The sequence below is a fragment of the Anser anser genome (assembly GCF_964211835.1).
Source record: "Anser anser genome assembly, chromosome: W".
NCBI lineage: Eukaryota > Metazoa > Chordata > Aves > Anseriformes > Anatidae > Anser > Anser anser.
In genome coordinates, this window is record NC_139731.1 from 7,842,942 (window position 1) to 7,868,995 (window position 26,054).

The window sequence follows — 26,054 nt, forward strand, 5'->3', positions numbered from 1 at the left end:
AGCAATGGAAGCAGAACAACTGGCAGCGCAGGGGCAAGCCCATCTGGGCTGCGGCATTGTGGCAAGATATTGCTGCCCGGGTAGAGAACCTGGTTGTAAAGGTACGCCATGTAGATGCTCATGTGCCCAAGAATCGAGCTACTGAAGAACATCAAAACAACTGGCCCAGAAGGACAGGGGAGAGAATAGGAAAAGCAAAAGCAAGAAAACTCTAGATTAATATAAAGACAGCTTAATAAGCAAAGGAAAGAGGAAAATGAAAGAAAAAAAAATCACAAAACAAGTGATGCAAAGGCAATCACTCATCAACTCTCACAAGTAAACCAATGCCCAGCCAGTCTCTGAGCAATGGCTACCTCCCTGCAAAAAAAACCAACTCCCTTCAGTTTTTATTGCTGAGCATGATGTCATATGGCATGGAATATCCCTCTGGTCAATTTGAGTCAGCTGTCCAGGTTGTGTCCCCTCCCAGCTTCATGTCCACCCCCAGCCTACTTGCTGCAGGGGCAAAAAGTGGGAAAAAGAATAGGCCTTAATGCTGTGCAAGCACTGTTCAGCAATACCCAAAACACTGGTGTGTTATCAGCAGTTTCAGTCACAAATCCAAAACACAGGACCATGTGGGCTGCTATAAAGAAAATTAGCTCCATCCCAGCCAGACCCACTACGCCTTGGTAAAGTGTTTCAGTGTTAAATACCTTATTTTTTTTTCATTTCAATTTAAGGCAGTTACTTACATTCTGATATTTCTGAGTTTAAAGTCCATTGATTTTGTGGCATCTTTCTCTAACACAGTGTATACTCCCTTAAGCTGACTTAGGCAAACTTAAGTGCTTCAGTAAGGAATATAGTCTAATACAGCTTTTTTTGTAGACTTTGAAGCTGTTTTCTTGTCTGAACACCTTATGCATTTTTTTTAAGTCTAGGGGAGGAATAAAAGTTTATTCTGTCTTTAATCCCTGAGATTTTGAGGTATTTTCCTATGGTGTTTGAGAGAGGGACTAGTGGAAGTGCCTCATCTAGTCTCTGCTGCTTCAGTCTGGTTCCAAATGGAAATGGAGTTTCTATGTGCAATAGTCAATCCCAACACTTACTTGGTGGGTGTCCTGGTTTTGGCTGAGATAGATTTAATTTTCTTCCTAGTAGCTGGTATGGTGCTGTGTTTTGGATTTAGAATGAAAATAATGTTGATAACACACTGAAGTTTCAGTTGTTGCTGAGCAGCGCTTACACTAAGTCAAGGACTTTCCAGCTTCTCATACTGCCCTGACAGCAAGGAGGCTAGAGATGCACCAGAAGCTCTGAGAATCAGGACAGCTGACCCAAACTGACCAAAGGAATATTCCATACCATATGACATCATGCTGAACAATAAGCAGGGGGGAATTGGCCGGGGGAGCTGCTGTTGCTCAGGGATTGGCTAGGCATCAGTCGGCCAGTGGTGAACAATTGTGTTGTGCATCACTTGGCCTCCCTTCTCCTCTCCTCCCCTCCCCTCCCCTCCTTTATCTCAACCCACAAGTTCTCACACTTTTATCTTTTTCAATTTTCTCTCCCATCGCACTGTGTGTGTGAGCAAATGGCTGCGTGATGCTTAGCTGCCTGCCAAGTTAAACCACAACAGTGGGCCAAAGGAGCAGCTCCAGGAAACCCGTGCAGATCCGCTGAGGGGATGTCTTGGCTGCCCAGTGTTGCTCACCCTGGGGGGGGGGGGGGGGGGGCAGCCATAAAATAATCCCTAGGCCCAAGGTCTCTAGCTGACCAACTGTGGCTCAGATGCTGGCTCTTGGCCAACACAGCTCTTCAAGCGTGAACTGATTTGACAGCTACTGTAGCCACCTTGCTCTGATATATCCACACAAGGACTCTCCTTTCAAGCTTTTCCTTCCTTCATGAGCAAACTGTTTTCATGCTAATCTCAACTTATTTTACTCTTGCAGGGTGCTGAAGAAATTTCCAAGCCTGGTACAACATCCTCGTCAGACATGACCCCACAATCCTCCCTAGCATAATAGTGCATAATTGCATATGTGTGAATCTAAAGAGGAGAAAGCAGGTGAATTGCTTCCTCTTTCCAACACATTTGGCTGTGGAGTTGTAATGCTCAGAGTGCAGTTTTTCACTCAGCAGCCACTACTTTCTTTTGCCACTCTGTGAACATGTAGACTCCAGCGATAACACATTATTATTTTTTTAAATGAACATGACCCACCTAAACAAACAGCTTGGTCATTAATCATTTCAACTAAAGTATGATATCAAAAGGAGTGCACTGTCTCCAGCTGGGGGATGCCTTCCTCATGGAGGCATGTGTTCTCTGTGCAGCTGCATGCCAAGCCTTCCTAAATATGCTCTAATGCCACTTTTAACTGTGTAGGAAGACTAAGAAATGCATGTGTGTTTGTTAGGGGTCTCTGATTTTACACAGGAAAAACCTTAAACAAACAACCCCGCCCACACTACACTAAACGGTAACGTGGTCTAGGCTGGGTTCACTGCCACGCTGCGCTGGTCATGGGCGCCCCTCAGGCCGGACCGCACCCTGCCCCCTCACATGGGAGTTGCAGAAGGCACCAGGAGCGGTACCGGTACCGACACCGGCCCCAGCGCCCGTTTGCTGCGGCAGGCGGATACCTGCTGCCCTCGGCTCGGTCAGTATCCGATGCGGCAAGGAGGCCGCTTGCGCCCTTCCTGCCGCCATAGCATGGTGGTGCTGTCCCCTTCCAGCCGCTACTCCTCCTCCTTGCTCTGTCCCAGGGCGCAGGACTGACATCACACCCAGGATTTCCATCTGACTGAGGGGAAGAGGAGGAGATTGAGCGGAGCGGCAGCGTGATGGCGGTGGTCGGAAGGACTTAAGAAGCGGCGGCACAGCACAGCGCTTACTGTTTTTTCCCAGGCTCCTCCCTGCTTGGGGGGGGGGGGGGGAGCGAGGGGCGGCTCTATTGTTCGAATCGGTGGGGGCTGCGGGCGATCCCACTGTGCAGGGCTGTGAGGAGCCGGCGGTCTAGGCCCTGCGGCGGTCACGGGAGCAGTCTTCGGCTATAGGTTGCAGCACAAACCTCTTCGTGGAGTGTAGCTCTGTCTCGGGCTAGGGAGGCCGGCACGAACACACACACGCACGTAGGTAGGCAGAGGTCCGTCATGGTTCCTTTCCTTCTCTCGTCTGGAGTTGTGCGGTGGCTTTTGAAGATGGATGGGGAGGTGGCTGGTACTGAGGACAGGGGGCTGGATACCTACTGCGGATCTGGGCTCCTGGGCCTGCTCGCTGTTATCCGACGGGGGAGGGAGCTGTGAGAGCCGAGGCAGCTAACTGGGATTGAGGCTTTTTCACTGGCTCCTGTGGGGGGAGCTTGTGACGAACCGGCTGGGAGCGCGGCCTTCGCTCTTCTCCGCCCGTGGGGGGCGCTGGGGGAAGTGAGCATGGAGGACTGCGGCGGCCTTGGTGACTCTGCCAGGGAGCCTTGACCAGGAACAGCGCCTGCGCGGGTCGCGCCACCAGCGGAGTGCTGTCTCCGGGGGGCTAGAAGCGAATCCACGGGGGGTAGGGATGCAGTTCTGGCCTCGGCTTTTCCCGGGAACGCCTTGGGAGCGGTCGGTCACGGGAGGCCGCGAGAGCGTGGTCGGGGCACGGGGAGGATCGCTGCGGAGAAGGGAGCTGGCGACAAGGAGAGACTTTCGTGACGCTAAATAGGTATCGCCAGGGGTTCCGAGAGTACCAGACATGGAGGCAGGCAGCAAGGTGTTTGTCTGCGCCCTGGGCGCGGGAGGACAGATAGTGGGGAGCTAGGCCCTGTTGGACGCCAGCTCCTGGTTCTTGAGAAACCACTAAGCTGCCTGGCTCACTGCCGTTGGGGCCCTGGCTTCGCTTTGCGGCCGCTTTGGGGTTACAAGGTTTCTTCCTATCATTTTTCTTCCGTCATCGCCTTTGTTTGCTGGCTGGAATTGCCTTTCTGTCCGAAATAGTGCCTGAGCACAGGGCTTTTTCCACCTCAGAACGAGACAGCCCTCACCCCCATCTTAGGCTGTGGGTCGGGTCGTTAGAAGGGAGCAGTTCGAGGCAGGCAACCTGCAGATGAGCCACTAACTGCTTTCATGCCACTAAATCAGTGAGAGGCACAGCTCTTTAGCTGATTATCAGTGAGTTCATACTTGCACTACATTTAAAGTGAGTCTAAACTTCTTGTAGGTGTATCTGACACTAGTGAACTGATTGAAGATGTTCGTGTATGTGAAATGACAGTCATTCCACCTGTGGGATCTTGTTGGCTTGGTGTAGTTGAGCTGTGTTTTTTTTTTTTTTTTGTTTTGGTTCTTTTTTGTTTTTAATTGGGACAGTCCTTATTTTCCAGCCTCTGCCCCCAACTGGATGTAAACATTATGTCTGTGTCTGGAAATGCTTCTGATATTTTTTTGTGCATGAAATAATTTCACTTTTCAGATCTTAGCAGAGCATTAATATCCGTAGTTTATATTTATGCATTTGGGGAGGCTGTTTTCCTTTAAAACTTAGATCTGGTTGTTCTTAAGATAGTACTATCGCAAAAATCATGCCACCTGGTATAGTGCAGATACACAGTAAGCCATTCTTCTCAACCCAAAATACTTAAAAGAATAGCATTTTCAAAGCTGGTCTGTGGGCAGACCAGCAACTATTCTGCAGCTAGTGGTTCTGCAGAACTTGTAGTACAATCAATGAAAAGTTGCATAAAGGAAAATATAATGGTTGGGACCTGATAGTTTTTTGCCCAACTGCAAAAAAGGTCTTTTCTTCGGTGCATTTCATGTATTTCACTTAGTTATTTAAATTTTTCAGTGTAGTATAACAAAGTATATTTTTCAGTTAAAATGTGTCAAATGTGAGATATACCCTTTTAGCATTGGTGTGACAGGACAGGTAATTTTCAGTATCTTTCAGTTGTAACCATCAAATATTTCCAATTGTGTCAACATGTTGCTTTATTACTTTAGGTAATTTGGGAAAAAAAACTTGAATGCATGCAAAGAACGGTTGAGTAAACACATCACCTGGAAAACACAGAGTACCAGGAAGTGGATTCTTGACATCCACCTTGTAACCTGAGTGACTTCTATTTATCTTTTAAACTTCTTAATATTTACAATGAATGGGCACAGTGATGAAGAACGTGTAAGAAACAGTAGTGGAGAGTCAAGGTAAGCACTTTGTTGTTTCAGTCCTTGGTTATGTATTCTCTTATATTTTGTTTAATAGAACTGCTTTACCTTTTAATTTTGTGCCAAAACTTCCTAATGAGCAAGCAGGCCATATTTAGGAGGACTGGCTATGCTTTATGTCTGCTTAATCTGCTTGTTAGTTTCATATAGCTTTGTTTAATAACTGTAATAATCATGGATATACCTTACATAATAGAACTTAACTAGTATTAAAACTGTATCAGTGTCCGTTACTCTTTTTTCCTCAAAAGTTGCCTTAAGTGTCAAAAGCTGAAACAAATTGGATTGAAATCTTAAAATAAGACTCATGTCTATGAAGTGCAGGGCATGCATGCATAGTATATGCTGTATAAGCCCCGAACTGGACTATCTCTAAAGCTGGAACAATGAGCTGTTAATTCTAGTTTTTGATATGTGCTACTTTATGAGGCTTCCTTCTTTGTTGAGCTGTGAAAGCAGTATAATGGAAAGTGTTAAATTTGTTTGGTTTCCAAAGTGGAAGTACAACTTTCCCAGCTGTTTTCCTAATTAAAAAATAACTTTAAAAAATCTACTCACTATGTAGCATAGTGAGTAATGGGGTGGGAAGAAGGGGAAGAGAGAAATGTTTAGCTGATATTAGGTGCAAATCTCTAGGAAACTTATGAGCAGTAAAACTAAAGAAACTTTTGACAACTCTTGTGTATTTTTTTTGATGTCAATATTCTTGTTATACCTAGGAATATTCTAGAAAGATAGTAAACTTTGGATCTTGTGAATAAATTGTCAACTCTAATTTATTTATTTTAAATAAAGATCTCTGCTTCCAGTAAAGATGGTACTTGTCTAATTAGCAAACAAATGTTTGTTTCTAGTAAGTGGCAAAACATTCCCAGTTATATAAAATAAATAAACAAAAAAAGCTTTGTCAGTTGAGTAGAGAAATACGAACAAAATAAAATAGTGTGAATAAAGCTAATCTTCTGAACTTTTAGAGAATTATAAATAAGACCTTCAACAAACATTAATTTTTTGGGGACAACTCTGTTGACCTTGTATTTATGAAGGTTTTTACTACTTGAAAAAAGCCACCTAGCTAAAAATAATGTAGGAAAATTACTTCATATCAAGCTATGACCACTTTGATATAAAAATACCGGTATATCAAAGTTATTTAAAAGCTGTAGCAATTCTCATAAGACTAAACCAACTAAATATCATTAAAGTTTCCTGAACAACTTTATTAAAAGTAAATATCAGCAAATTACTTGAAACTTGATAGTTGCTGGTGAAGTGAGACTTTGTTCTGCATTTTAAATGTGCTGTTGAGCTATTTTAAAGCTTAAAAAAGTAAATGTTAAAACTTTTTCCCTAGTTTTTTATTAATCATTAACCCTGTAGCCTACTGAATTCACAGGCAGATCTCAGAAAGCATATTTGCATGTTTACTGTTCGCAATCAGGAAACTCCGTACATGAAGAGTGAAATTTCCTGTTTTAAAGAATTGAGCCTTTTTCTGTCGAGCCTATTTACATTATTAAAATAATTATTACAAAAGGAGTTTACATTGTTTTAAAGAAACTCTTATAATGAATTGCAGAAGTTGTGGAAAGCTTGTAATATCCTCAGCAATAGGAGGGCTAGAGAAGGGGCTAATTGGAAACCTTAGATTTTATATAAACGGTCAGCACTGTGGTAAGGAACTGTAGCTGTCTTCCATTCCCTGTGACTGGCAGTGAAAAGGCATTTTTGAAGCATGTGGGAAAGAAATGGCCAATTTGCCATGCTCCTGTGTTTCTTTCCACTCTTGAATCTCTTCATCTGTTTGGTAGATGACCAGAAATCTTTCCATTGCTGCAGATGCTGAGCCTGAAGTTTTGTTTTGCTACAAGTAGAAGTGAATCTGTTGTATTTTCACAGTTGAGTAATTGTTGCACTGTTTGGACTTTCCTTGGCCATGTCAGCAACCTCTGAAGCTATAAATGTGTTAGTACCAAGCACGATGAAGATTGTGGACTGACATAAATACTAAACTAATCTTGCTGCTAGAATTTGTGTAATAATTACAGTGAATCTACTCCAGCTTTTTCTTTATTATAAATCATTGTTTTTGATTGTTTTTAGTAGTTCTAGGTGAAATATCACAGATAACGTTCATCTGGATAGCAAGTAAATATAAGCAGAAAACTTGATAGCAATACTCCAAGAAACTTTTAAAGTTAAGCAAAGTGTTTTTGTGTATGTTCTTGAAAGCATTCTGTTGCAAACTTGAATAGGAGTAAATACATATTAGTTACCTAGTAATAAGAACAGGGAATGCAGAAGTGAAACGTTGCCAATTGAATAGCAACCTGACTTCCCATCTCTTTGATTCTACTATGTTTCCTGTAGAACAAGACATGAAGCACTTGAGCAGACCTACTCTGTAGGTAAAAAGGAGTATGCTCAGTACACCCCATCTAGAAAGTAGCTGGCTGGGGTGCATTGTACTTCCTTTTTTTAGTAAGCAGAAAGTGGCTTCATGCACCAAATATCCTTATCATTATTTACATTCTTGAAAGCTGATGTTAATACAATGCAGTAATTTCTGTGGATTTAATTTGCTTTGTTGATTTAATAGTCTGTGGACCACAAAAGACAGTTAAGTAAAACCAGCTCTTTGTTAGCAGGCTTGAATTTGCTGTATAAACTCATATCTTCCACAGAAGATTAAAAAGATAAATTGAAAGCCACTACTCTAGGATCCTGCTTTCAAGAAAACAGTGATTCTGCGAGCATACTTACAGAAGTATTCTCATCTATTGGTTTCTTTTTGGTAGATGTCTGATAGGAAATAATAATAAAAATTAAAAACTGTGCATGTATATAGAGGAAAAAAGTGTGCATGTATAGAGAATTGTGTTGTGTTTATGTGGCAAGGTGTTGGTAGCAGGGTGCTGCTGGGGTGGCCTCTGAGAAGAGACCAGGGCTGTCCCTGTGCTGGACAAAGTCAGTCCCAGCTGGCTTGGCAATGGAACCATTTTTCTTGGTTTCTCACTATCCTACTCAAATTTTAATTGGCAGTAAATTACATTCGTTTTCACCAAGTTGAGTCTGTTTTGCTCATGACGGTGATTGGTAAGTGATCTCTGTGTCTGTATCTTGACCCACAAGCTCTTCCATCTTATTTTCTCACCCTTCCCTGTTGAGGAGGGGGGAGTAAGAGAGTGGCTGGGTGGAGGTCTGGCAGACAGCCAAGCTTAACCCACCACCACAAGAGTATATACCTTAAAGTATGGATATATCCATATATTTTAATGCAGAAGACTCCTGAGATCAGAAAAAATACCTGAAAGGTAAAGGAAACTGTACATAGAACTTCATGTGAAGGGCTAGTGGATGAAGCAAGCTCTTTGCTTTTGTTAGTAATAGTCTTCTCTTTGATTAGCAAGTTGTGATTTTTACCAAGAAAATTTGTCATGGAATTAAGCATTATCAGATATTTTGGTCTAAGTTTAAAAAAAAAAAACCACATCGCTTCTCTTCATCTTACAGTTTAGACAGAATATTAATCAAAAAAAACCCCACAAGTATTTGTCTAGAACCTTTTTCTGTTAAAAGAAGAAATTCTAAATTGATGATACAGCTTTCATTGTGCATGTGGACTCTAGTTTGGCTTTGGGATTCCTGCTGAATTTTTCCAACTCCCAAATGTTGGGATGCGTCACTCTTGAGCTTAGAGGAGGTGATCCTTGAATATTAACCAGCTTTCTTGGGCCCCTCTTCCCCCCAGGGCATTATTCCATGGGATTCTACCAAGCGGATCCCTGAAGAGGCCAAAGTCCAGGGTAGCAAGCTTGCTGTGCACCCTCTCTCTCTGCCTTAAGGGTATTGAACTCCACCACTTCATGGTCACTGCAGCCAAGGCTGCCCTTGAGTTTCACATTCTCCACCAGCATCTCCTTGTTGGTGAGAATGAGGTGCAGCATAGCACCTCTCCTTGTTGGCTCCTCTATCACTTGGAGAAGGAAGTTATCATCAATGCATTCCAGGAACCTCTTGGATTGCCTATGCCCTGCTGTGCTGTCCCTCCAACAGTTATCAGGGTGATTGAAGGGTTAGCATCTAAATTATTAAGGTTTAATCTGAATTAAATCTGTGGTGGTTTTACCCAAATGGGCATCTGAACTTCACCACAACCGCTCTCTTACTTCCGCTTCTTGAAGGGAAAGGGGAGAAAACATGATGGAAAGGGCTCAAGGATTGAGATAAGGACAGAGAGATCACTCAATTATCGCCACAGGCAAAACAGACTCAGCATAGGGCGATTAAGGTAATTTATTACCTATTACTAACAAGCTAGAGCAGTGAGAAACTAAAAACAACTTCCTCCAAACAACCCTCTTCTATGTCCTCCCCCCAAGCAATGCAGGGGAATGGGAAATGGGGGTTGTGGTCAGTCCGTAACACCTTGTCTCCATTGGTCCTTCATGGTCACTCTATTCCCCTGCTCCAGTGTGGGGTCCCTTCCCCACGGGTGGCAGCTTCTACCAGATCACCTGCTCCTGCATGGGCTCCTTTCCATGGACTATAGGTCTGGTCCGGAGTCTGCTCTGGAGGGGGTTCTCCATAGGCCACAGCCTCCTTCAGGTCAGATCCACATGCTCCCCTGTGGGCTCCTCCATGGGCTGCAGTGTGGAGATCTGCTCTGCCATGGTGCCCATGGGCTGCAGGGGGACAACCTGCTCCACCATGGTCCTCTCCACAGGCCGCAGGGGAACTTCAGCTCCGGTGCCTGGAGCACCTCTCCCCCTCCTCCTTCACTGGCCTTGGTGTCTGTAAGGCTGTTTCTCACTCCTCATTCTCCCAGCTGCTGTGTTGCATCATTTTTTTTTCCTTTCTTAAATTTGCTCTCACAGAGGCACAAATAGCATTGCTTACTGGCTCGGCTCTGGCTAGCAGCGGGTCCCTTTTGGAGCCATCTGAAACTGGCCCTTATGTAACATTGGGCAGCTTCTGGACTCTTCTTACAGAGTCCACCCCTGCAGCCCCACGCTACGAAAATCTTGCTGTATAAACCCAATACATTGCTCATGTGGTAGAGTCTTATAGATAATTCCCTGACAGGGTTTAGAGGCTTGTATGCATTTTTAATAACTAAAGCTTGCTTAATGTGTCTGCGTTAGGGGAAAAAGTGTCTTCTTGTTTGTTTTTTACTACTTAGTGTTCCAGTTGTTTTGTGTTTGCAGTAAAATGGGGGGAGACTGTGGGTGGAGGATTCTGGTTTTCTTTCATGAATATATTAGCTAAAAGGTTGGTTATATTTGAGTCCTGAGGCAAGGTGAATCTGGGCCATTCTTAGGTTATACTGAGAAGTAATGACTCCTTGTTAAATTTTTACTAGGTCGGCACTAGTCAAGTGAACCAAAGGGGAAAAAAAAAAAGAAAAAGGCCAAGTAAAGATACATCCCAGTGAAGTTGCATCCACAAACGCCAAGTGCCAGAAAAGGATGGGTGGATAGTGAATTGACATGGTGTATCAAATTGCTAGTAGCTGTGTTGAAAAGAATTTGAAATTGAAAACTTACTACAGTAGTTCTTCAGTAAGATGTAATTTCCAAAACCCTAGTTTTTCTTTTGGATACTGCTTAAGATACATGACTAGAATCCTGCAGACAAACTTCTTTTTCTGTTTTGGGGGGTGGGGTGGGGATGGGATTTTTTTTTTTTTTATTCTTCTCTTTAGATAACACTTTTTTTTTTTTGTTCCAAGCAAGTCTTGGCATATTTTGGAGACTTTTTTGGTTTTAGAAAATTAGATAGGTCTGTGCTTTTTTTTATCATTGCTGCTTTCTTACATTATTTCAAAAACAAATAAAACATTACTTTATTTCAGAAGTTGATGATGCAAATTGGTAGTCTGACTGATGCCAATCTGAAACTGTTTCTTATGAGAGGTTAATAAGAGTAAAGCAAAAAAAAAAAACCTTTTTCTTTCATTTGTTCATTCTAATATATAGGTAGTTACCTTTTAAAGATAATTAAAAAAAAATGAATCTTAGGCTGAAAATTTCCATTCAACTTCTGTTTGAATAGGTAAGTAGTTTTGATAGACAGTAATTGTTTGTTTTTGTGGTGCTGTTACAAAGTTTTCTTGTAATTGCTGCAATGTTCAAATAGCTTGGTTAGGGAATAAGTTTTCCATTTTATATGTGCGTGTGTGTGTATGGATGGAGGGGTGTGTGTATATATGTATTTCCCCTAGACTTAAGAAAAAATAATCTGAGAGAGAGCAGAGAGTGTGACTAAACTGAGTACCTTGTTCTTAAGACTTTTCATGACACCTATGTTACTGTAAAATAATTTGAAATTGCAAGATGCTAGTATTAAGTTGTTTTTTTAAAAAAAGATCTTACAAAGTTGAATGTCATAGCTTGAAATGCTGACAAATCAGCTTTATACTTTGTGAAAGAAGATTGTTATTAGGAATTAAGAAAAAGATAACTACTTTGAAGATAAAACAAGGACACAGTCTGCACCTGGAAATATGTGACAGCTAGTGGTTTGCCTGGGCATAAACTTGTTCTATTCTAGTTCTTAGACTGCAGTGATCTCAGTGGTAGAAAGAAAAATGTATATGTTCTCTCTGATGGTTGGAAAAAGGTGGGTTTGTTTTATGCTGAAAACTGAGTACCCTGTAGCATTTCCTGTAGAGTGTGTGTTTTGTCTTGGATTCCTAATTTCTTAGAGGAAAGTCCTTTGATAAAGAGATTATTGCGGATATTGGGGTTTTAAGTACTGCACGTCATGCAGTGCTGCTTGTGCAGTCTCAGCAATCTGTAGTGTATCTTCAATGTAAAATGTGCTCATATACTGCTCTGCTTCCTACGTCCTCTGTGAATACAAACTTCTGATTTTGGGATTATAATACTGCCTTTGTAGGGGTTATGCCTCCAAGCCTAAATTCTACTGAAGCTTAGGGTAGAAACAGATTCTTTGCAGTAAGAACACATGATATTAAATGTGTGCTGGTAGTCCTCAGAGCCACCCATAGCTGGTCATCCTTTAGCCATTGAATAAGCAAGTTTTTCTAAGCTTCAGTAAAAATGAAGTCACAGCTATTATTAATCTTGTCTATTTTTTGTGTGCTGTAGTTACATAAAGATCTCTGGGAATGTGGCACACATGAGAGTGAACAGGCAGAAAGTTTAGTGTAGTTGCATGTATCTGCTGCACGCATCTGCATTGCTTTGGGTGACGAGTTGAAGTAAGCTCTATGCAGTATGTACTAGTCTTCTGTGCTTGAACTCCAATAGGTACTTTTTTATCAGTAAATTCGAAGCTTTTTAAAGCATGTATTGTTCTCCTTAGTACTGCTGGGGGGGGGGGGGAAGGTATGAGAAGGAGGCCACTGATAGTACAAATCAATAATTTAAAAAAGGGTAGAAAGGAGGACCTGGGGAACTACAAACCGGTGAGCCTCACCTCTGTGCCTGGCAAGATCATGGAACAGGCCCTCCTGGAAGAAATGTCAAGGCACATGCAAGACAAAGGGGTGATCCAAGACAGCCAGCATGGCTTCACGAAGGGTAAATTATGCCTGACCAACCTGGTGGTCTTCTATGATGCATCAGTTGACAAGGGAAAACTGACTGATGTCATCTACTTGGACTTCTGTAAGGCCTTTGACATGGTCCCACATGACATCCTGATCTCCAAATTGGAGAGATGGACTTGATGGCTGGACCATTCAGTGGATAAGGACTTGGCTTGAAGGTCTCACCCAGAGAGCAGTGGTCAGTGGCTCTGTGTCCAGGTGGAGGCCAGTGATGAGTGATGTACCTCAGAGGTCTGTCCTGGGATTGGAATTGTTTAATCTTTATCAGTAACATAGACAATGGGATTGAGTGCACCCTCAGCAAGCTTGCAGATGACACCAAGCTGAGTGGTGCAGTTGATATCAAAGAAGGAAGGGATGCCATTCAAAGGGACCTGAACAAGCTTGAGAAGCGGACTCACGTGAACCGAATGAGGTTCAACAAGTCCAAGTGCAAGGTGCTGCACCTGGTCAGGGCAATCCCAGACAGGAGTACAGACTGGCTGGAGAACTCATTGAGAGCAGCCCTGCAGAGAAGGAATTGGGAGTTCTAGTGGATGAAAAGCTTGACACAAGCTGTGTGCGTTGGCAGCCCGGAAGGCCAACTGCATCCTGGGCTGCATCAACAGAGGAGTGGCCAGCAGGTTGAGGGAGGTGATTGTCCCCATCTACTCTGTCCTGGTGAGGCCCCACTTGAAGTACTGTATCCAGGTCTGGGGCCCCCAGCACAAGAAGGATGTGGACCTATTAGCACGGGTCCAGAGGAGGGCCACGAAGATGATCAAGGGGCTGGAGCACCTCTCCTATGAAGAAAGGCTGAGAGCTGAGGCTGTTCAGCCTGGAGAAAAGGCGGCTTGGGGTGACCTCATTATGACTTTTCAGTACTTAAAGGGGACTTAAAAAATAAAAAAATAAAAAAAATGATGGAGAGTGACTCTTTGCTCAATCAGATAATGACAGGACAAGGGGGAACGGTTTTAAACTAAAAGACGGGAGATTCAGATTAGAGGTTAGGAGGAAATTCTTCACTCAGAGGGTGGTGAGGCACTGGAACAGGTTGCCCAGAGAAGTTGTGGATGCCCATCCCTGGAGGTGTTCAAGACCAGGTTAGATGAGGCCCTGAGCAACCTGGTCTATCAGGTGACATTGCTGGCTATGGCAGGGGTGTTGGAACTAGATGATCTTTAAGGTCCCTTCCAACCCTAGCCATTCTATGATCCAATGTTTTTATGAATAATTGGCTTTGGAACTGGTGTCAGTGACAGGGGTTTGGTTCTTTGAACATGGAACCCCTTTTGAAGATCAGCAGCTGCTTGGGATAGATGGGATCCACCTCACTAAGAGGAACAAAAACTGAGGTATCCTATTTGCCAGTAGGATGGCTGACCTCATGAGGAGGACTTTAAACTAGTAATGACAGGGGAGGGAGAGGGTTACCAGCAGCCCTGTGAGGGAGCGATGGACGGGGTTACTAAACAGAGTGCATGGGGTAATGTGACGGAGGGATCACAAAAGGGGGCTTAAGCGGAGTCACCTCCAGCACTTGTAGGTTAGCACAGAAATGCCTACAAGGAACTATTATATAAAAATCTCCCCAAACCTTTCTAGGAAACAAATATGCTGTAGTTCCCCTCTTAAGTGCCTGTACACTAATACATGTGGTAAGGGAAATAAACATGACGAGCTAGAAATCTGTGTGCAGTTGCAGGGCTATGATCTTGCTGAGATCATGGAGACATGGTAGGATGGTTCTCATGACTGAAGTGTTGCAATGGAAGGATACCTTCCCTTTAGGAAGGACAGGCTGGGGAGAATGAGGAGAGGGAGTTGCCCTCTATGTGAGAGAGTAGCTGGAGTGCATGGAGCTCTGTCTCAGGATGGATGAGTAGTAAACTGAGAGTTTATGGTTTAGGATTAAAGGGAGGAATGGATTAGGTAACATTATAGTGGGGGTCTACTATAGGACACCTGACCAGGAACACCAAGCGGATGAGGCCCTCTACAGACAGGTAGGAGCAGTCTCACCTTCACAAGCACTGGTCCTTGCGGGGGGACTTCAAACATCCTGACATCTGTTGGAGGGACAACACAGCAGGGCATAAGCAATCAAAGAAGTTCATGGAATGGATTGATGATAACTTCCTTTTACAAATGGTAGAGGGGCAGATGAGGAGAGCTGCTCTGCTGGACCTCGATCTCACCAACAGTTCTTTCCGGGGTTAAATGTTGCCATAAGACTTGCTTTTCAGGGCCCAGGATAGTGTTCCGGGTGGTGGCGTGGGGCATGGGATACGTTTCCAGCCATCCGGTGGTTGCTTTCACCATTGTAAGTATGTGGTGCTTGCCATTGCGAGTTTGAGGGAGTGTGATGTAATCAGTGCCAGGCCTCCATACCAAAGAGGCTTTGACCTTTTGGCTTGCTTGATTGCAGCACATGTTTCACAGTCATGAATAACCTGTGCTATAGTGTCCATGGTCAGGTCCACCCCTCGATCACAAGCCTACTTATGTGTTGCATTTCTTCCTCGATGGCCCGAGGTGTCATGGGCCCATCGCGCTATAAATAATTCACCCTTATGTTGCCAGTCCAGGTCCACCTGAGCCACTTCAATCTTAGCAGCCTGATCCACCTGCTGGTTGTTTTGATGTTCTTCAATGGCCTGACTCTTGGGCATGTGAGCATCTACATGGTGTACTTTCGTGAGAAATCTCAAAATCTCAAAAAATCTCAAATAATTTTCTTCAGACAGGATCTTCTGTGAAGCTGTTTTATTCACGATGGCAGATGGCCCCCCCGGCCCCCCCCCCCCCCCCCCCCGCCTCTGCTCCTGCCACTCAGCACTCCCCGGCATGACTTCTCCAGGGACAGCATCAACTGCAGTCCCTGTCTCCCCTTCTGGAGCACCTGCCGCTGCCTCCGGTGCAATATTAGGATTAGAGGGAGCATAACTTGATTCCTCCTCCGAAAATGGAACCTTATTGTTTACATACAAATTTCAAGTCTGAATTTTCATCAGACCCTTATTTTGGCCAAAATACTGACGTTCCTTTTATTAGCTTTTTAGGCCAGACAATTACACAATATCTAACCATTTTTTAAATTATATTTTTTAAATTTTTTTCCCCTAGTTTTTGGGTTGTTTTTCCAAATCCTTATCATTCTCTCCAAAGGGCTATCTTTAGGCACAATCCCGGGGTCTCCACCCCCACACTGCTGACTCTTGGAACCCTTAATCCCCATCTCTTCCTGATGTGCTGCTGTGGACTTGACCACCCACAGGGTACCACACGCCTTCACCTAGGATTAGGACAGAGGTGGGGTGTACTGCCGAGCACCTCACTTCACCGTGCTCAGGGTACCGTACGCCTAAGGGCCCAACCCCCCTGAGACTCTCTTTCACTCGTCTATCTTTCGCTTCATCCCTCTCCAGCCAAGGGGACTTCGTTCATCCCCTCGTGGGACTACAGAACCTCACAGATCGGGACTCCACACTCGCTTCTCACTAAAAGTGTGTCTCATTCACACTCCACACCAGAGTCTCCCCGAACCCAACCCGAGGCAAGATACGGTAAAGTTTCCCTTACCTTGGTCTGTGCACGGCTTCCCAGTCCGGGTTATCAGCAGTAATTCCTGTGCCTGTTCCCGATTCGGGCTGAACTATCTCTGGGCTGTGTCTGTGTATGTCAGTGCTGGCCTCCCTTCTCCCCAGAGCTTCACAGAGCCTGTCTTCAAATTAACAGTCTCGGTCCTTTGCTGGCCTTACCGAGACAACCCACCACCCCCAATGGGACCGCTGAAATCAGCAGGGTGCACCTTCCTGTCTGTGGTGGCAAGAAATCTTCAGCAGGCGACAAGGTCCCGGACGAGCCCCCTCTATTATTTGAGAAAAATCTCAAATAATTTTCTTCTGACAGGATCTTCTGTGAAGCTGTTGTGGTTTAACCCGGCCGGCAGCTAAACACCACACAGCCGTTCGCTCACCCTCCCCCCTCCCTCTCTGGGATGGGGGAGAGAAACGGGAAAGTGAAGCCTGTGAGTTGAGATAAAGACAGTTTATTAAGACAGGAAAATAATAATAACAATAATAATAATAATAGTGATAATGGTAATAGTATTAACAATAATAATGTGTAAGAAAACAAGTGATGCACAATGCAATTGCTCACCACCCGCTGACCGATGCCCAGCCTATTCCCGAGCAGCCGGCCCCCCCACCCCGGCCAGCCACCCCTATATATTGTTTAGCATGACGTCAGATGGTATGGAATACCCCTTTGGCCAGTTTGGGTCAGCTGTCCTGGGTCTGTCCCCTCCCAGCTCCTGCTGCACCCCCAGCCTGCTCGCTGGCAGGACAGAGCGAGAAGCCGAAAAGTCCTTGGCCTGGTGTAAACACTGCTCTGCAACAATTAAAACATCAGCATGTTATCAGCGCTCTTCTCATCCTAATCCAAAACATAGCACCCTACCAGCTACTATGAGCTACTTAACTCTGTCCTAACTGGAACCAGGACAGAAGCTATTTTATTTGCGATGGCAATGGCGGGCATCCTGTCAATCAGGAGCGCATTATAGTAAACAAATCATAACCTTTTATTCCCTATTACCCGACACCTGACCACCTCCCCTGTTTCCTCATTGGCTGAGTGCTACAGGTTCACAAGCTACTCGACGCTCCTCTATACCATATATGTACAATTTTTCTTTTTTTTCAAACTTTTAATTTCTCCTTTCTTATGTTTTAAGAACTTGTGATCTTTGTTTTACTGTTCTCACACTGCTCATCCTGTTATTCTCAAGCTTCTACCTTATTTTGGAACAGTGAGGCCTTCTACTGTCCGCTTATCTACTTAGCGTTTCTCCTTATTGTGACTACACAACTACCTTGGAATACAGAAAAGTAGTTCTCTACTGCAAAAACACAACTTTGTTTCTCACACTTTTACAGTCAGTTTCTCTGCTCAGACAGCAATATCTTTTCACTGTGTGGCTACCCAGATGTGTTAGTGAATGTGCTGCCAGTTGCTTTGCTTCCATTGCTGTAACCACCCCCACAGGGCATTTGTCACCATCCATAAATCAGTATAGAGACAGAGAACTGGCCACTTTTCTCGTTCAGCAGTATCTAAAGCCAGCTGGATGGCCTTCACTTCTGCAGATTGGCTTGATTCACCTTCTCCTTCAGCAGTTTCTGCAAGTTGTCGTGTAGGACTCCATACAGCAGCCTTCCACCTCCGATGCTTTCCTACAATATGACAGGACCCATCAGTGAACAGGGCATATTGCTTCTCATTTTCTGGTAGCTTTTTATACAGTGGGGCCTCTTCAGCACGTCACCTCCTCCTCTGGTGATATTTTGAAAACTTTGCCTTCTGGCCAGTCCACAGTCACTTCCAAGATTCCTGGGAGTCTGGGGTTTCCTGTTTGAGCCTGTTGTGTAATCAGTGTGATGCACTTTCCACACATGAGGCAACTGATGCTATGTTGGGTAGAGGGGACCCTTCCTCTGAACATCCATCCCAGCACTGGCAGTTGGGGTTCCAAGAGGAGCTGTGCTTCAGTACCAACCACTTCTGAAGCAGCTGGAACCCTTTTATATGCTGCCAATATCTCTTCTTCGGTTGAAGTATAGCGGGCCTCAGATTCTCTGTATCTCCGACTCCGTAACCCTAGGGGTTGACCTTGAGTCTCCTTATGCTCTTTTTGCCAGACAATGCAGGTGGAGTCATTCTCCCCAGCTGCGGTGTAGAGTACATTTTTTTTTTTACACCTTGTTCTGCCCAGACTGGCCCAAGGGCAGCTGCATGAACTGTCTCCCATTTAATTTGTTCAAAGGCTTGTCATTGCTCAGGGCCCCATTTGGAATTGTTCTTCTTCTGGGTCATTTGATAGAGAGGGCTTACAATCAGACTGTAGTTTATTATATGCATTTTGTTCCTAAAAAAATGGATCTCCTGTGCAGGTCTCTTGACCTTAATCTGTTTGAAAGCAAAACCAGATTCCAGAAGGATTTGGAGTATTCTCTTCCCTTTCTGAAAAACTTCCTCTGCAGTGTCACCCCACACAATGATGTCATCAATGTACTGCAGGTGTTCAGGAGCTTCCCCCTGCTCCAGCGCAGACTGGATCAGTCCATGGCAAATGGTAGGGCTGTGTTTCCACCCCTGGGGCAGCCGATTCCAAGTATATTGGACTCCCCTCCAAGTGAAAGCAAACTGTGGCCTGCACTGTGCTGCTAGAGGGATGGAGAAAAATGCATTAGCGATATCGATTGTGGCATACCACTTGGCTGCCTTTGATTCCAGTTCATACTGGAGTTCTAGCATGTCCGGCACTGCAGCACTCAGTGGTGGCGTGACTTCGTTCAGGCCACGATAGTCCACTGTTAGTCTCCACTCACCGGTAGAGTTTCGCACTGGCCATATGAGATTATTAAAGGGAGTGTGAGTCTTGCTGCTCACTCCTTGGCTCTCCAGTTGACGAATTAGCTTATGGATGGGAATCAGGGAGTCTTGGTTTGTATGATATTGCTGCTGCTGCGTCGTTGTGGTAGCGATTATTGGCACTTGCTGTTCTTCAACCCTCAGCAACCCCACAACAGAAGGGTCCTCTGAGAGACTGGGTAAGGTAGATAGCTGTTTCATCTTCTCCCTCTCCAAGGCAGCTATGCCAAAAGCCCACCGGAACCCTTTTGGGTCCTTGAAGTACCCTCTCCTGAGGTAGTGTATGTTAAGAATGAACTGAGCCTCCAGACCAGTCACAGTGCTTTTGCCACTCATTCCCAGTTAGTCTCACTTCAGCCTGCAGTACAGTTAGCTGTTGGGATCCCCCTGTGACTCCAGAAATACAAATAGGTTCTGCCCCTTTATAGCTTGGCATTAGGATGCACAGTGAGCTGGTGTCCACTAGAACCTTCAACTCTTGTGTGTTTTATGTGCCAGATCATCAAATCCACACAGTCTGGTAAACCTGGTTGTCATTTTCCTCTACCTGGCTGGAGGCAGCCTCCTCTATTCTTGTAATAGTATTTGTTACTCACTTCATGTAAATGTCAATCAGATGTCTTTTTCATTAAAATCAGAAATAAGATCAACCCTTCTGCTCCCTCTGGCGAACTGCCCACTAGAAACTGGAGCAGCCATTTTCCTGGAAGAACCCAATTTTTTGATTGATTTACTGTTTTATTTTGTGCCTCTGGGGTCGAGGTAGATTTCCCATCCCACTTCCTCATGTTCTCTCCATGGTCACACAGTTAAAACTGCCAGTTGTCCTTTGTGATTATCCACTGTGTCCTCTCTCTTGAGAAGAGGAATACTTACTCCTAATAGCTGAGATACTGCTTTGTACAGCTGGTGAGTAGGACGTATCCTTTGAATTGCTGGATCTCTTGGGAGATTTTCTTCACAGCTTGTAGTGCAGAAGAGAGACTTTCTTCGTACTTTCGGAGTTGGACAGCCAGTTCATCCACCGTGTGTTCTGCTCCATCTTTCCAATTCATTACTGCCGATGAGTTGGCATATGATGATGGCGCACTCCATACAAACTTCTGCCACATGGGTCACGTGTGCTTGACTTCATCTGGATCTTTGGGTAGCTGTTTGTTGTTACAGAATCATAAATCACCTCCAGCACAGCTAATTCCCTCAGGTTCTGGATACCTCTCTCCATGGTGGTCCACTTGCCTGGGTGACATATCATCATCCTTGAAGGGATACCTTTCCTTCATGCCTGACAGGAGGATTGGGTGGTTACTGCCTCATTTATGAGTTCTACCTCTTCCTCCCTCCAGGGAGTGTAAACAGCAAGTAAGGTGTTACATAACATAACTGTCAGAAGCACAATTCCGAGAGTAAAAAAAAAAAAAAAGAAAAAATCAACTTTGTGACCAGCAGCTATTGAAATAATATAATGCTTATAACAATTTTGTTTTAATGTGTTCTGGTTGGATCTCTCATCTCAACCTGTTTTGCTCCACATTGGTTGTCAAAAAGGACTGTTGTGGTTTAACCTGGCAGGCAGCTAAATAGCACACAGAGGTTTGCTCACTCCCCCCCCACCAACAGTGGGACCGAGGAGAGAATCAGAAAAAGAAAAGTAAAAAGTTGTGGGCTGAGATAAAGACAGTTTAATAGGACAGAAAAGGAAGTGAAAAAAATAATAATGATAAAAGAATATACAAAGCAAGTGATGCATAGTGCAATTGCTTACCACCTGCTGACCATAGCCCGGTCTGTCCCTGAGCAGTGGCCCTCTGCCCTACCCCAGCCAACTCCCCACTATTTATTCTTCAGCATGATGTCATATGGTATGGAAAAATCCTTCAGGCCACTTTGGGTCAGCTGTCCTGGTTCTGTCTGTGGTGGTTTTACTTTGCTGGGCAGCTAACCTCCACCACAACTGCTCTCTCGTTCCCCCCCCCTCAAAAGAAGAGGGGGAGAAGGAAGTGTGATAGAAAGAAAAAGGCTCACAGGTTGAGATAAGGATAATTTAATTAAAGGGAAAAGAAAGAGGGGAAGGAAAAAAAAACACAAAACAAGCAAAGGCCACATCGAAGCAAAGGGGAAAAAATTTATCCTCTATTTGCCATTAGTAAACGATGTTTGGCCACATCCCGGGGAGAGCAGGGCCTCAATATGCATAGTGGTTGTTTGGGAGGACAGATGTCTTCATAACAAGAGCCCCCCCCCCCCCCCCTTGTTCCCCTTTTCCACCTGTTATTGCTGAGCGTGACATCATATGGTATGGAATATCCCTTTGGTGGGTTGAGGTCAGCTGCACTGGTGATATCCCCTTCCCACTTTTTGCCCACCCCCAGCCTGTTGGCTTTGGGGGGTTTGGAGAGAGTCTTGATGCTGTGACAGCACTGCTCAGCAGAAGACAAAACTTTGGTGTGATACCAGGGCTGTTCTAGCTACAAGTGCAGAGCACAACATTATATGGGCTGCTGCAGGGAAAGTTAACTCCATCACAGCCAGACCCAGTACAGTCTCCCTTCTTGGAGATCTTCAAAAGCCACCTGGACATGGTCCTGGGCAACCTGCTCTAGGTGTCACTGCTTGAGCAGGAGGCTTGGACCAGATGACCTCCAGAGGTCCCTTTCAACCTCAGCCTTCTGTGATTCTTTGTGAATATTGATATTGCGTTTCATAATTTGTTTTAGCAATGCCTTGTTTTGAAGGAAAAAAAAAGAAAAGAAAGAAAGAAAACCCACCAAAATTAGTTTACAGTAGTCATCCTGCATTCTTCTTTGTAGATGATATAATTAGGGTAGTCCTAAAAGAATTGTAATGAACCTTATTATTTGATTTTTTTCATCTTGTTTCTTGTAATTTCCTTTCGTTGTGTTCTCATTCCTCTTTCTTCTAGCTACCAATTTGTTTTGTAGTTTTGCATTTATTAATAATTGAGTTAAATACTGACTTTGAAAAATTTTATTCTTTTCAGATGTTACTATTAGTTGATATGCAGTCTGGTAATATTACCCTGTTCATGTCTGAATCAGGTCAATTTATTTTGAGAAGCAGGGATCATGAGATAGCAGGATCAGCAAAATTAGCACTAACCCCAGTGGGGGATCCATTTCCAGGCAGCCATTGTTAAGAGGCGATGTTGGCAAGATACAGAGTCTATGTATTTTGTCTGAACACTGAATACTGTATGAACTACATTTGTTGGTGGATTGGTATTACTTAATGGAGAGCATAGAAGATAGCTAGTTGATCTCTTCAGAAAGGAAAAGATTTCAGTTTAGTTTTTTAGATTCAACTATTGAGCAACTATTTACAATATCTATTTAGACTTTTTTCCTACTATTTCACAGTCCTTTTTTTGTACTTGCCACTTAATTCCTGTCTTGAAAAACATTAAACCGTTAAAATTTCCCATCAACTGTATATCTTATTGACATGAATTTTGCTTATTTATCTAGATACATTAGAAAGTTTTTTTTTTCTTTGGTCTTTACCAGTTCTCTCCTGTATCTAGTTTGTTTTTCAGAATATTGGCAACTTGTTTGGCCCAAGATGGTTTATTTCAGTTGCAGTTCCCTCACCCCCTGCCCCTCTACCTTTGTTTTGTTTGTCTTTGGCCCTATATGTACTTGAACCTATGGGTAGTGTTATATTAGTGCATGTGAAATATTTTACCTTTCTGTGGAAAGCTAACCTAATCATCACCATACTTGTGGCTCAGTGTTTGTGCCTTTATTAGATTTGGTAATCCATGTTATTGCCCAGAGTATGGCAACTTTGGACGAGCCTTGTCCTCCTGCATGAAGGTATTTGATTCCCTTCCTTTCCTGCAAGGGTATGTAGGTTTTAAGAGTTTTTGGTGGCATTTTCTCACAAGGACTTATTTGGCAGGTATTTACTTGTGTCTCTCTGTTTCTCCTTGCTGAATTTTCTTCATTTGTAGTTAGTGCTGTCTTCTGCAGTCCATGTGACATTTACCTATGGCACTTTGCTATGCTGAGAAATGCTATTGTTTTATAATGTTCTAAGTTACCCATCATTAAAGGTAAGGTAACAGCTGTGTACAAGAATACTATTATATTAAAAAGTTTATGGTAATTCATGATGGATGCTGTCCTTAATTTCAGGTAAATAGTTTGAACAGTTATATTCTACAGTGAGTACCTTGCTTTATTTTGCAAACCAAGTTAATATGTTAGTGTTACAGCATCCTGCCTGAAGCAGGCCCCTGATGACAGGAATGGGAAGTTTGGAGGAAGCAGTTTTGTTGTTTCCCAGTTTTCTCCTCAGTAAGTGTGAGTAAACCCAGCAGTTGTATTTCTCCATATCCCCTACTTCCAAATAAGGAAGCTTCACCATGGTTTGTTTCTTTCTCTTTCTTTCAAAGTCAGCAGATGCAGATTATTTACTGAGGTGCTGTCTACAGGAATCAGTTTGTGAATTTATTTTTCCTCAATAAATTCAGTTTAATTTGTGTTAGCAACAACAGGGAGAGTAGTGGTTTCGTTTTGTGACTTTAAATGTCAATCAAGTGTGTTCTAGTGCAGAAGATGATCAGTTCCCATTGTCTGCCAGCCAGATGAAATGTGCTAACAGTGATAGGCTTAGACTTTGACATCAGCTTTAGGGTTTTTATTGTTTCGGATTTTTGTGTTATCTTTATTGTTTGTTTGTTGTTGTTTTGTGTTTTTTTTTCCTTTTTAAATACTTGCAGCCGAACTATACATAATTTGAAATTATTTTGCTGTGTGGTGGAGTGATTCCAATGTTTTCTCTTGTATCTTTGATATAGGGTAGTATTTAACCTAATGAGGAATTTGATTAAAGTTTTAGCTCAGTTCCTTTGTGAAATTATTTTAGAAAACCAAATGTTTCTGGTTTTGAAGAGTCATGAAATAAATGTTTAACTTAATGTATTTTAAAAGAAAAATATTTAAAATCTAATATAAAATGAATGTACAGGTGGAATAATCCAGTGACTCAATATGCTAAGTGTCTTGGCACAAGTCATTCAGAATTTGTCTGTGTGGGGAATTTTACTGCTGTTTTTTTTTAACAGAATAAGATGGTCTGTGTGGATTTATATTATGTGTGACAATACATTTCTGGTTTTCCAGTTACTTTTATAAACACATTGATTAAATAAAATGTTTAGTAGTATTTTGTATATAGTTGGTCCAAATAACATGAAATGTGGGTTTCAAGTACTTCCTCAAAGATTTTTTTTTCCCTGTTTTTTCATGAAAAAAATCAAACTAGGGAAACAAAACTGAGATTCTATTTTCTTTAAAGGAATGTGTGCTCAAAAAAAATGGGGGGGGATGACGGAGATGACGACTGCTGATCTAAAAAGATTTTAAAACAATCGTGTATGTGTATATGTGTGTATGTGTATATATATGTATAGAAATACATGCAAAAACACATGGGGTTTGATAAAGCTAAGTAAGGGTTTGGGTGGGTGAGAAATACCCTTGCTTGACTCCTCTGAGTTCATGTCCCATTTTTTCTGTTTCCTGGTTTTTTGTTTGCTGAAAAGTATCTGATTAAACTTTGAATTTTCACTCCTGCCTTACTTACTCCAGCGCATTCATTTGTATGCTATCCATGTGTGGGGGCTAATTTAACAATTGATTTATAGGTGAAGCTAAAGTCTTTTTAATGTGACTTTTTTTTTTAAATCCTGTTTTCTTAGCCATTGTGTAATATCCTGCTATCTTATAATTGCAGCCAATCAGATGATGATTCTGGGTCAACATCGGCTTCTGGATCTGGTTCAAGCTCTGGAAGCAGTAGTGATGGAAGTAGCAGTCAGTCAGGTAGCAGTGACTCTGAGTCTGGTTCAGAGTCAGGCAGTCAATCAGAATCTGACACATCTGGAGAGAAGAAACAAGTTCAAGCTAAACCACCAAAAGTTGGTGGATCTGAGGTAAAACAAGACATGAACCCTTTCTGGGGAAAAAGCACTGTGCAGAGTAGCTTCAAGAGCAGCCTTTATTTAAACGAACAAACAAAGCATTTTTAATTAGAATTTTAACAAAATTGGGTTAGTGAATATGCATGCTTAGCTCTCATAATCACTGAGCTCTTAAATTCTCATGTTTGTACATATTTAGTTAGCTATTTTTGTCATGCAGAAGCACCTATTAACTTATTGTATATTTTTCAAGACAAAGTGACATTATTTCTAAAATTTTATTTAAGTTGTTTCTCTAGTGCTTAGTTTCTTCATATCAATAAGTCATTGTACAGCAATTTCAGGCTTACATACGTTTTGTTTTCTGTATGGGGAAAAGTTTGCTAAAATTAGAAATAAAGTGTTATTTAGAAATCTCTTAAATCCAGCGGTTGAAAATTACCCAAACTCTCCTCTGTTTCTCTGTGACATATGGCCTTAATTTGAATGACAGACCATATCTATGAAAGGTAATAAAATATTCACTACTGTAAGATTCAAAGACTGTTAAGGATTCTCTTATTTTTTTGTCCATGTACTTCAGTATTCCCATATGAAGCAAACACGTATCAGCTAAGCAGCCTGAAAAGACTTATCTGGATCAGTTTAAAAGTTTACTTTACAAACAGGGAGTATTTTTTTTATTTTTTAAAATTAATAAAATTGAGATACTTCTTTAAGGGACTGGGGTATCTCTCCTGTGAGGAAGGGCTGAGAGAGCTGAGACTGTTTAGCCTGGAGAAAAGGTGGCTCAGGGAGGATATTATCAATACCCAAAGGGAGGGTACAAAGAGGACGGAGCCAGGCTCTTTTCAGTGGTGCTCGGTAACAGGACAAGAAGCAGTGAGCACAAACAGAAACACAGGAGGATCTGTCTCA

General features: G+C 43.0%; 1 protein-coding gene across 10 annotated transcripts in view; it reads left to right on the plus strand.

Annotated features, from left to right (window-relative positions):
- The first annotated feature begins 1,740 nt into the window (after positions 1–1,740).
- Positions 1,741–26,054, plus strand: part of LOC310888727 (chromodomain-helicase-DNA-binding protein 1-like) — a 76,000-nt gene continuing 51,686 nt past the window's right edge. The window contains exons 1-5 of one of the 10 annotated variants that reach the window (XM_083815701.1): positions 1,741–2,651; positions 2,758–3,127; positions 4,972–5,175; positions 23,419–23,508; positions 24,950–25,148. In XM_083815701.1, the coding sequence (XP_083671827.1) occupies positions 5,123–5,175; positions 23,419–23,508; positions 24,950–25,148 (342 nt within the window). In that variant the 5' untranslated portion in view covers positions 1,741–2,651; positions 2,758–3,127; positions 4,972–5,122. The other 9 variants (XM_083815706.1, XM_083815702.1, XM_083815699.1 and 6 more) reach the window with 9 other exon arrangements.